The sequence below is a fragment of the Fukomys damarensis genome, unplaced genomic scaffold, assembly GCF_012274545.1.
Source record: "Fukomys damarensis isolate Sample0158 unplaced genomic scaffold, DMR_v1.0_HiC HiC_scaffold_25, whole genome shotgun sequence".
In the NCBI taxonomy this organism is placed as follows: Eukaryota; Metazoa; Chordata; class Mammalia; order Rodentia; family Bathyergidae; genus Fukomys; species Fukomys damarensis.
In genome coordinates, this window is record NW_022900937.1 from 32,751,830 (window position 1) to 32,763,828 (window position 11,999).

At 53.0% G+C, this 11,999-nt stretch overlaps 1 protein-coding gene across 1 annotated transcript in view; it reads right to left on the reverse strand.

Annotated features, from left to right (window-relative positions):
- Positions 1-1,250: 1,250 nt before the first annotated feature.
- The window catches only part of Pxdn (peroxidasin), an 80,476-nt gene continuing 69,727 nt past the window's right edge, over positions 1,251-11,999 (reverse strand). Inside the window, exons 19-24 of the mRNA XM_010629134.3 lie at positions 11,304-11,438; positions 10,130-10,338; positions 6,167-6,287; positions 5,813-5,945; positions 2,482-2,595; positions 1,251-1,796 (exon numbers count right to left, since the gene is read on the reverse strand). Coding sequence (XP_010627436.1) covers positions 1,677-1,796; positions 2,482-2,595; positions 5,813-5,945; positions 6,167-6,287; positions 10,130-10,338; positions 11,304-11,438 — 832 coding nt within the window. The 3' untranslated portion in view covers positions 1,251-1,676. The remainder of the gene's footprint in view (positions 1,797-2,481; positions 2,596-5,812; positions 5,946-6,166; positions 6,288-10,129; positions 10,339-11,303; positions 11,439-11,999) is intronic.

Here is an 11,999-nt window from a genome sequence, read left to right on the forward strand (position 1 = left end):
CAGGCACACGAGACAGCGAAGCACCCGACCAGACTCTGCCGTCAATGTCATGCCCAAGAAACTTTCACACCACGCCATTTTGACAGACTCATACGCTGCCTACTTTACAGAACTCTCTTCCAGGACTCGATCGCCAAGTTTGATTTAGTATTTCAAAAGAAGTGCCTGCAGCAGGAAACACCAAGCAGGTTTCACTTACCACCTAGCAACATGCAGGTAAGACATCAACACACACACCCTTGACGAAGCCAGTGTGGGCTGCTCACACTCGTGGCTGGAGTGCTGACCATGCCTGTGGCACACTCAGTGTCTGTCACACTCAGCTTCTCAGGTCTCTTTCTGTGGGAAGGGAGCTCACCAGAGCATAGATCACACCCAATCAAACCAGACTCTCAAGTGCCCGTCTGTGCCAGCCACGGTCCCCCACCGGGTAACATCTCACGATGACACCTGTGCCCTCAGGCCCTCTGTCTTCTTGACAGATGGTCCCCGTGTTGGCATCCAGGCTTTCACAGAGCCTGGCACACAGGGCTCATGGGCAAATAAATGAGTGTTGATCGAAACTTGCATGCTCGAGGGAGTGTCCCTCAGAACACAGACTGCTTTGTTTTCAGGACAAAATGGAAGGTTTTGGTCAATTAGAAAGAGAGACCATGAGGTATGATAGTTGGCTTTCACTAAATTCTCAAAAACAACTTTTGCAGAGTGGAAATGATTTTTCTGCCATAGTCAATACCTGAAAAAAAATGGGTAAATTTTCAAAAAAACATGATGCATTTTGAAAGTACGCATGAGGTATAGGGACTGAATTCTTTTTAAAGGGTTCATACAACGTGAAGTTACAGAGTTTCCACAGTCGAGCTCCCCCTGTGTGTCACCCGGGGACGATCGGTGGGGGGGTGAGTCTGGCACTCGCGTGTGGACCGACTTCCAGGCTGCAGACTGCTTGCCAAGCACACCGCCACCGGAGGTCACCACATGTGACACCGAATGAGGTTCCATGTCCGGGTCACAGGCAGCCCGGCCAGGGGCACTCGCAGTGGAAACAGGCCCGTTTCTAAATGTGGCTTATGATGAGACAGGCACGTGTGCAAGGAGCAGGACTGGCGTCAGGGGAGGGACAACGGCTCTGTTAAATGGTGATGAGCTGAGAAACGTCAGAAACCCCACAGCGGGAAGAGGGCAGACAGGGAGGAGGAGCAAGATCCTGTTCCATTTGCCAAAAGTAGATTTTCTTTTTCAGTGTAGCCTGTGATGTCACCCAGATGCTCCAGGACTCCGTTCCCAGGATGGGTGCCACCTGCCTGGCCCCAGACTCAGGCACAGGGATGTGCAGAGGGACCCTGCTCCACTGGAAAGGGATTCTCGGGAGCTGGCATGAATTTAGGAGCCTAAAGATTGAACTGTGCAATTTAATGGTAGCACCAAATTTTCATCTTAAAATAATTAAATAAAAACCTGAGAAGTCTGACACGTAGTGAGGACGTGTCTGCCCCCTTCCTGTCTGCTCTATTTCCTTGGCACGGACGTGGGCCCGAGCAGCCTGTGCTGCAACCCCGAGGCCTGGCCCAAGGTCCCGGTGGGTCTCAGTCCCCGTGTAGCCTTCAGTCTTCACTTCCGGTCGGCATGCCATCTCCCGAAGACACGCAGATGACCCCCAGGAGCTCCACCAGTACCTAGGGCTTCTCCTCCAGGGCTTTCTTTGGGCAGACTGGACAGCATGTGCCTTCGGCTTTCACGGGTGCCGGGCAGGAGGCAGGCAGGCAGGCTTCCACAAAGCAGGTGACCTGCCCGTCCTGGGGGGGCAGACATGCCTGGTCACCCTGGCCACGGCCCCGCTTCTCACAGCGTACCCCAGGCTCATGCCCAGAGTGACAGGCTCACATCCCCCACAACTGCACCACAGGGGTGATTCTGGGAGCTTCCCAGCTGCACACAGGCACTAGCCAAGGCCCACAGCCTCTTCTTCTGGGGACTCACGCTCCCAATCTTCTGTCCATCACCCTGACAGGAACCCATGGCCACAGCCTGTGACCCCGCTGGGAAGGTGGGGGACAAAGAGAAGGGGAAGGAGGCCCAGTCTGTCCTTCCCAAGCGAGACCAGACCAGGGATGCTGGATGCCACTCTCACATCCAGGACAAAATGACAAACCTGTCCCTGGTGCCCAGAGGTCCCAGACAGGCCCTCATCACCCCTGCCCTGCTCCCTGCTCAGACCGGGCACCCCCACCTGCCCACAGGAGCCGGGGACCCCAGGCAGGATGGACAGCTATGTGGCTTGTGCCAGAGAATCCTGGGCTGTTGTTGGCTCTGCGGCAGGAACCTTCCCGAAGTGGGGCAGTGCTGTGGGTCGGGGCTGACCAGCACCAGCACCTTCTCCACAGTGCACCTGGTGGGGGATCTGTGGGGTCCTGGAGCCCCTGACCCCTGAGCCACCCCACCCCAGGTGGCTGTGGGGAGCCACATGGGCCCTGTACTCACGCTGCACGCGCACGTGGTGCAGGAGTCCGTTTTCCACTTTGTGTTGTTGGCATGCGACCGGCCGTCGGTGTCCACACACTCTGAGGCGCTGAGCCGGGACTCGAGCTTGTTTATCTGCAGAGGCAGAGCAGCCCGGTCATGGCACGGGTCTCCTGTGGGGTGTGTGTCCCATGGGACAATGCCTGCAGACACCCGATAGGAGGGCACGGGGTTGCAGTGTGGTCATGACAAGGACGGAAGGGGCCCAGACACCACAGCCCTGCCATCAATCTATGAGAACATCCTGCACTTAGGTTTCCAAAGAACGAGTGGCCATCACCGTCAGCTCCAGAGCTCTGGTTTTCTCTGGACGTGAGGCATAAAGGCGTGAGCGTGTGGATCCTGGGATGTGACGGGAGAGCAGAAGTCCCCTGGGGCTGAGGTCCCCAGCTGACTGGCACCAGCGGCTGGTTTTGTGGCAGATAATTTCTCCAGGGACAGGTGGGGGTGGAGGGGTTTCGAGATGACCCAAGTACACTACATTTACTGTGCCGTTTCTAGTATTATCACAGCGTGTACTGCCTGTAGTATAATCACACCACCACTGTTTCCCCTGTCACTGCACTCATTCTTACAAGGGCGAGCACCCTGCATCCCCCGAATGAGCGGTTCACGGGGGCACTCCCGCGTCAGTCTAAGGCCTGACGGAGGCCAGGCTCAGCCTGCAAGGCCAGCAATTGGGCGTGGCTGGAAATACAGACGCTTCGCCCACCCCTCCGCCGCTCACTTCCAGTTTCCTAACAGGGTCGGGGACTCCTGACGTGGAGGATCCTCGCTAACCAACACCCTGTGCACTGCTGTGGGCGCAGACAGGGCGACAAGGCTGGAGGCCCTGGGGTCACCCTCCAGAGTAAGCAGCAGCTGGGTTCCCACCTCTGTGGAGGACCGGCTGCCTGGACCCCCTGCGCCTCCTGGATGGCTCCTTAACTTTGGGTTTTCTGTCAGTTACAACTGAGCTAAAAGGAGCCATTACGGTAGTCTGGAGTGGGTGTCCCAATCCTTGGAACAAGCTTTCTCACGAGCATTGTGTGGTGGTGGGTCAGCTGTCCGCTTCAGTGACAGGTGACAACAGACACTCACAGCTGGATGACAAAGCTCTGCGTCCACGCTGTTCCTGCAACAGCTGCCATGCAGAGATGTGCGGGCCCATTGTATACAGGAACATGGACCTCACGTGTGCAAACTCATGCTGCCCCAGTGCCCAGATCACCTCTGCCAGGTGAGGTGATGCACACCTATAATCCCAGCACTCTGAGAGGCCGAGGCAGGAGAATCCTAAATTCAAGCCCAGCCAGGACAACTCAGCAAGATCGCGTCTCAAAAAAAAGGAGGGAGGGCTGGGGTTATAGCATAGTGCAAAGCTCCTGGGTTTAACTCCAGGAACCCTCCAAAGAAATCCCCTTTCTTCTGTATTTTAAGGTGATTTTTACCCTTGAAGAGCAACCGTCTAAGATTTAATTAGTTGAATAGCTATTCACCTTGTGAAACATCTCAGATTCACTTGGCTTCTAAATGAAACCAACTATTCTACATGAATCATTCATTAGCATGATGATATGTGATGTGTTAAGATTTTTTTTTTTTTTGGTACTGTGGATTAAACTCAGGATCTTGCACTTAAGAGTCAGGAGGCAGTGCCACTGAGCTAAATCCCAGGCCCTAGCACGATGATATTTAAGTCACTAAAATCGTAGAAATTTGTCATCAAACCCATGAAGACAAGGAGCGTCCCTGTGTTCCCAGGAGCCAGACCCGTCCGTCCTGCCAGGCCCCAGGCATCTGTGGCCAACCCTGCTTGAACTCAAAGCCCCGACAATCAAGTACAAAGCTGGCCTGTACATGCCTCAGAGGTCCTCGGGCATGGGTGGCCACGGCCAGATGTCAGCGAAGGGACCAAGTCTGGCTACCTCCACGCTGAGCCACAGCTGCCTATAAAAGTCACAAGGATGTTCTATACTTCAAGCTCCCTGCACTGCTGCCCCTGTGTGCTCTAGGTAGGACCCGTGAAAGTCACCTGTCCGCCTGGCCCACTCTGCCTCCCTTGGGGCTCGCAGTCCCCATCAAATCCCCAGGACACACGTGTCTGTCACCACCTTGACGTCTACAGGGGCTGGTGTCTGCATTTGTGGCCTGGCACCTCCAACTGAGAGGATGGAGGACCTAGGGGCACAGAAGGGGCAGAAACCACCTCTGAGCCCAGGGGATCTCATTATGGTTTAGATCTAAAACGTCCCCCAAAGCCTCACGCACGATGGTGGAAGGTGATGGACCATGGGACGCTGTGCTCGTCAGTGGATCCATCATGGGTGCGTTCAGGGCTGAGTGTGCTGTAGGAGGTGGGGCCTGGTGGGAGGAGCTCACTGGGGTGTGAACTGGAAAGGTGCATTCTTGTCCCCAGCTCCTCCCTGCTTCCCGGATGCCATGGTGTGAGCAGCCTTCCTCCTCCGGGCTGTTTCACCAGGCTGCTTCTGCCTTGGAAGCAGCAAGGCTGCTGACCATGAACTGAACCCTTCAAAACTGTGAGCCAAATTAAATCTGTGCTGGGCCAGGGATTTAGCTCAGCAGTTCGGCAGCCTGCCTCGCAAGTGCAAGGACCCGAGTTCGATCCCCGGTACCAAAAAACAACAACAACAACAACAACAACAACAACAACAAAATAAATCTCTTCTGTAAAAATAAATCTCCTGTAAGCTGTGGGTGCGGGGTACTTTTGTCCCAGCAACAGGACGGTGGTGAATGCATCAGTTTTCTGAGCTGCACCTACAAATCCCAAGCACCAGGGAAGGCACCACATGTCCTTGAGTCCTCCCTGTGCCACCACCCGGTGTGTGCACCTGCTCCCCCAGGCCTGCCATCTCAACTCCACCCGTTCAGTACAATGACCATGAAAGAGGCAGAAACCAGTTCCTGGGGGTTGGGAGGGAGGAGCACTGTGCGTGGACACCACTTGCCCACGACAGCCATTCCAAAGCTACTCCCGAAAAGTGGCCTGGAAACAGGAAGTAAAGTCCACGTCCCAACATCATCCCACACCTGCTTTTTGTGACTATGAGCTGGTGACACTAAGTGCCTACTGCCAAGTCCTTCGCTTGGGAAACCCAGCCAGAGAGTTCAGTTGTGCAGGCCTGGCAGAGGCGAGCAATGGAGAAGGGCAAAGCCACCGGGAGGGGATGCCTGAGAGGGCACTGGGCAGGCTGCACACACCACGCTTCCCTGAACAGGAAAGAGACGAGCTGTGGGAAAGGTCTGCACGGGAAAGGGCGGGGCGCGGTGCTCGCTGGGCTGGCGTTACCTGCTTTCTGAGCTCTGTGATGGTATTCTGCATTTCCAGGACAAAGTCTTTGAAGTCGTTTGTGGCCAGGCCTTCTGAGTACTCAGAGAGTGCTGCTGTGGCATTGCCCGGGAGTTTGCTGTGTTTTCCGACACTAAGGGGGAAAGCAGGAGAAGCAGAGAAATGTCACCTCCACAGGGATGAGATCTTTGCTTCTGGAGCGCCCTTCCTCCCTGCCTGGCACTCAGACACAGGCTGTGAGACTCGTCCCCACCCTAACACCCACTCCAGGATGTTCCTGAGGTACCCAGACGATCCGAGCGAAGACGTATCCCCCGGCCCTGCTGCCCCTCTCGGTTCCCCAGACACACGAACCTCAGTCCCCTTCGGGGCCTGGTTCTCCCGGCTGGCTGGTCCTCCTGGTAGCTGAATTCCAGGGACCGTCTGCCTCGGAAGTGGTAGGAAAATGCATTGAACTGCCCCCGGGTTCTGCAGTCTAGAGAGGACATGGAGAGGGTCTGTGAGTGGGACCAACGGTGGGGAAAGTGAGCACATCCAGTGGAACAGGAACAATTCTCACGTCGCAGCTACTACACCCACAGAAGAGAGCAGGCTGGGCTGTTACTGGGTTGGCCCCGAAGAGCTCCAAGCTGGTCTGCTTTGCCATCAGAGCTGCTCAAACCTTATCACCAGCTCATGCCTACCTGTAGCAGGCCTGTGGGACACACACAGGGGAAGAGGTAGGCCTGGAAGTCCCTGACACCTCCTCCTGTGGCTGCAGGTGGAGTGAGGAGCCTCGGCCCTCTCACCCGGACTCGGCACACATCACCCCAAGACCATCACACACCGCCGTGAACCACTTCTGTAATTCATGTCAGCAGCTCATCATTGAGCTCGAGCTGAGCCCAGGGCTTGATCTACTCCTCTACATGTCGCCCAGAAGAGCACAGCGCCATTTCTTACACAGCTCCAGGGACACAAATAATCCACCCGTGTCTCCTGCCAGCAACCCCAGCCCTGACTGGAGCCTCCTCCCAGGTCCCCAAAGAGGCTCAGCATTGGCCCAGGTCTCCACTGATCACAGCACCACGCGGTTGAGGCCAGGGAGAGGCACACAGGGCCGCCATCCTCACTAACAGCGCCCTCCTGGCCCTTTGCTGTACAAGGCACGTGGCTGGGCCACACTGCTCGGCCCCAGCTTGCACAGCGCCCGGCTACCTGCCTCCCCAGGCGGAAGCACTTGCTAAAGCAGATGTGCTTACCAGAAATGGGCAGGGCCTAGAAAGTGACCTACGGGTCTGTGTAATGGGACGACACGCTCTGAACTCACAGCCTTAGTCAGGGAGCGTCGTGGGAGGGGCTCTGTCCCATGGGTGGGACCTGCCTTTGGCCAGGGCCCTTGCGGGGTGGGGGTGAGGAACTACTAGAGAGGAGGAAAGCGCCCCTCTTGTAACTTGGGTAACACGTGCCCCAGATCACAGCCTGGCCTGCCTAACACCCAGGCCCACGTGCAGCCTGACTGGGAGGCGGACGTCAGACAGCCCACATGCAGGGACACACTATAAAAAGGAGCGATGCCAAGGCAGGGTGAGAGGCCACAGAATACACAGGAGACATGAATCACGACCCTGGACAGAAGCTGGCTGTGGGACATAAAACTAAGTGAGCAGTCCTAGAACAAATGGTCAAATTTGGGTAAGGTCTGGAAACCAGATAACAGTACTGTATTTTATTCATGCTACCCCCCGCTTTTTTGAGACAGGGTCTCACTACATAGTTGAGACTGACCTGGAACTCACTATGTAGCCCAGACTGGTTCCGAACTCACAGCGATCCTTCTGCCTCAGCCTCCAGAGTGCTGGGATTACAGAGGTGCACCACCACGCCCTTACCCCCCACCTTGAAACAGGCTCTTGATACTCACTTAAGGTTGGCTTGAACTCAATTCATAGCCCAGGCTGCCCTCGAACTTGCAGTGATCCTTCTGCCTCAGCCCCCCATATGATAAGTGGGTGCCACCATGCCTAGCTCTAATTCCTCGATTTTGACTGGACTTATTAGGAGCAAAGTGAGGCAGTATCTAGAGCTTACTGGGTTAACTTACAAAAACATGTAATTTATTAATTTATGCACAGACATACACACGCACCAATAATACATAGCGAAAAGCTAGTAACGGGTAAGGCTAGGTGAAGTTCAGCAGGTCTTTGTATTACTTTAGTGATTACTGCAATGATGTCAAAAATGCCAAAGTGTACATCAGGTGTGAACACACGCTTGTGCATGTCTGCCTGCATGTGCCTATGTGTGAGCACGCATGCATGAGTATGTCCTTCCCTCAGACCAATCCCCGCAATAGTGCACAGCTTTTACTCTGGTTAAAAAAGGCAGATGTCACCCCGCATGGTGGCGCACCCCTGCCATCCCAGCACTCGGGAGGCTGAGGCAGGAGGAACGCTGCAAGTTCAAGGCCAGCCTGGGCTACACAGTGAGTTCAAGGTCAGCCTGAACTACACAGTGAAACCCGTCTCAAAGAAAAACAAAGCAACCCCTGCCCACCACCACTAACAAAAGAAGGAGCGAGGGTGCCCCCAGATGCAGCTCCTCAGGTCAAGGGGTGTGGGTCTCCCACGTACCATTTTAAAGGTTGAATTAATAGTGAACAGTAACCAACCCTGGCCTTGTCAAGCTTTAATTCTTTTTTTTTTTTCTTTCTTTGCTATATTTCAGATATGGCTTTTGGTCTGAAATAAAACAGGAAAACTGAGAACATATTCTTTAGGCTCTGTGGCCAAGGGCACGGAGGCAGAGGCCTGAGGAGGTGGGTCACTGCTTCAGAGTAAGGGGTTTGCCAGGAGCCAGGGTGCGGCGCCTGGCTCAGTCCCCAAACAGTGGGTTTTCTGAGCAGAACAGCAGAAAACCTGGCTCCAGCCCTTCTCAAGGAACTGGGGGGAGTCTGGTAAAGTTATCAGAAAATGAAGCTTTTGTATTTGAAAACAAGAATTGGCTTTTCCCATGATTTCCAAGAGGACAATTTTCTGCCAACACAGGATGAAATTCTCTGAATGCTTGTGGAAAAGCATTCAAAGAGAGCAAACCGCAAGAATATAAAATAAAAACAAAAAAACCCTGTGAAAAACAGATGCAGGTTCCTAAAAAATGTGGGAACAGGATGGGTAGGCAGGCAGACAAAACTGTATCTCACACAGACACAGACACACACACAGTGAATTGTTAAAAACAGACTTGAATATTCAGCCCAGACTTCAATACTTACTAATTTAAATAACATCTTGAACTACTAATATCAGTAAAAAGGACCAATATTCTGATGAATATCACCCCCCTCCCCATGATCCAGTCACCTCCCCAAAGCCCCAGCTAGCAGTGCAGGAGGCTTTGGGGGGGACACTTAGACATGAACCGTAACCACGGTGAACATGAGATTCGGGAATGCATGGTAGGAACCAGGCCATGAGGACAGTGGCCATGAGAGGCAGATGTGGTGTCTCTGTAGGCCAGCTGGGGCAGGAGAGCCAGGAACTGGGCAGCTGACCTTGTTCTGGGGCCTCCAAACCTAACACTGGACCCCTCACAACCGTGGGCACTGCCAACACTGTCAGAGGAGACCTTGGGTATTTCCTTCTGCTCATCACAGAACACCCAGTGCTCACTATAATAAAGGAAACCAGATCTGCTTCCTTGATATGTTTATTTCCCCCGCTTATCTGTGGATACGGACATATAGGCTAAGGCACAGATATTTATAGATATTTGAGGTTTACACTTGATCTTAGCCAAAAGGCTGAGAAGCGATGGTATTTATGAGGTTTAAAGCCACATTACTAAAGCTCTGTCTCTTTTACTATTATGCTTATGACTATATGGACGGTCCTAAGGATTTTTAAAAGAGCTGGAAGTTTCCTATCACCTAGTGGTGGGGACATCAAGATTACGTGCCTGTGATGAAGCCCATGTAAGGAAACCACTGGGTAACAGTCCTACAATACAGCATTATTACATGCAGTGCATACTACTTGGTAATGATGAGAAAGGCAATGTTGCTGATTCGTGTATTTATTGTGTTTGTGTGTGTGTGTGTGTGTGTGTGTGTGTGTGTGTGTGTTGAGAGAGAGAGAGAGAGAGAGAGAGAGAGAGAGAGAGAGAGAGAGAGAGAGAGAGAGAGACCGCATCACCCTGAGTATTCCCACAATGCCAGGATCGCCTGACCACGTTTCTTGGCAAGCAGCACTGTACAGACCGAGCCCAATGGAGCCCACCTCTCTTCCAGCTGGCTGTCCTGAGCATGCACCCAGGAAAGCACGCCACGCCACACACCTTCACAGCAGTCCTGCCACACACGGAGGTCCACCCTGGGGACATCCTCGCAGCTGCCGTAGCCGTGGGGGAACTCGGCCACCCTGAACACATCCGCCTGCACGCGTGTGATGTTGTCCGAGTTGTCGCACAGGATCCGGGCCAGCGAGGTCTGCTTGATCTGCGTCAGCTGGGCGGGGGAGAACACCCCTGGGTTCTCGTACCATAGCCTGTGCCCGGAAGACAGCAGGGTCAGAGGTGACAGGGCCTCCCAGGCCATGGGAGTAGGGATATCCCTTCCCGCTCCCCAGAAATCCCATTTGCATCAGCAGCAATTAAAAGCAGAGTCAGCCCCCTCAGATAAGACCCAATCAAACAGGCAAATGAAACAGACAGACATTTTTTGGAAGAAGTACAAACGGCCAGTAAACACAGGAAGAAGGGCTCAGCATCACTGGCCATGAAAGAAACCCAATTAAAACACTGAGATTTCATCTTACTCCAGAAAGAATGTCCATCATCACGAAATCAAATAAATGCTGGCGAGGCTGCGGGTAAAAGGAACCTTTCTACATTGCAGGTGGGAATGTAAACTAGTGGAATCACTGGAGATCTGTGTGGAGATGCCTCAAAAAACAAAAACTAGAAATTCTATTCAACCCCACCTTTCTCCTCCTAGGCCTCTTCCCCAAAGAGTTCATGACATCGTAGCACAGTGATCCATGCACACCCGTGTTTACGGCAGCACAACTCGTAACAGCAAGAGCTGGGAAGCAGCCTCTGTGTCCACCAACAGATGAGTGGATAAAGAAACGTGGAGGGCTACACACCACGGAGGACTGCTCTGCCATAGAGAGGGCTAAACTTGAGTCACGTGTAGGAAATGGGTGCACCTTGAGACCATGAAGCTAAGTGAAATAAATCCGACGCTTAAAAAAAAAATAGATACGGCAGAGCTGTCTGCAGAATTCCTCTGGAACAGGCATTAAATGAATAACAAACTGCAAATGAAAATAAGTCCTGCCAGCTCAAGTCCCTGAAAGTCCTGCAATGGTTCAGCTGTGTGGCTTGCTCAGCGGGCAACCCTCGTCACAGAAATGCCCTCTTAGACGCTGGGCACCACAGTGGCCAGAAGGCACAGTTCTCGGGTCCCAGGGTTAGGGTCGGTTGGCTCCCTCCCCAACGAAGGGCTCACCTGTCCCCATCCCGCAGACGCCGGAACTGCGTGCTGAGCAGACACATGAGCGTGGGCCCCAGCCGGCTGCCAGGCACCAGGTCCTCCACCATGAGGGCCGGGAACAGGTCGATGTTGAGCGGGGAGCCGTACAGCCTGCGGAAAGGAAGTCAGACTTGAGCTCACCCTACAGCTGCGCGTGGTGCAGAAATACAACCAATACGGGAAGCACGTGTTCTTCCCGGATTTTACATATTTTGAGCTTTCCTTACAGAAAGTTGCCTGTATTTCTTCGCTGCATCCATCAATTTTAAAGAATTTTTTCCTACATTTTATTATGTATAAAATGCAGACATACATTTGCTTATTTAAGAAATTTAGAACCCCCCCCAACCCGAAGTTTGTAAGGAAGAAAATTTAGGCACATTTTTGCTTGTTTTTCCAGAATAAAAACATCTCTTATCACAGCACAGACACTTCCTGTTTTTTCCATAAATATATGAATAACCAACAAGTAACTTTTAAACTGGCACACTGTAAAATAATAAAATTGGATTCTACTGTGTATTGAAAATAGAGTAGCCATAATGAAAGTATCTGCTAAAGAAAGACAGCAACAACCTAGGACAAGGCTTAAACACTCAAGGGCAAACACCGCCACCAAGCTCTTCCAACTCTGTGGAAACAAAGGCGCTCACACAGAGAACCGACAACTGC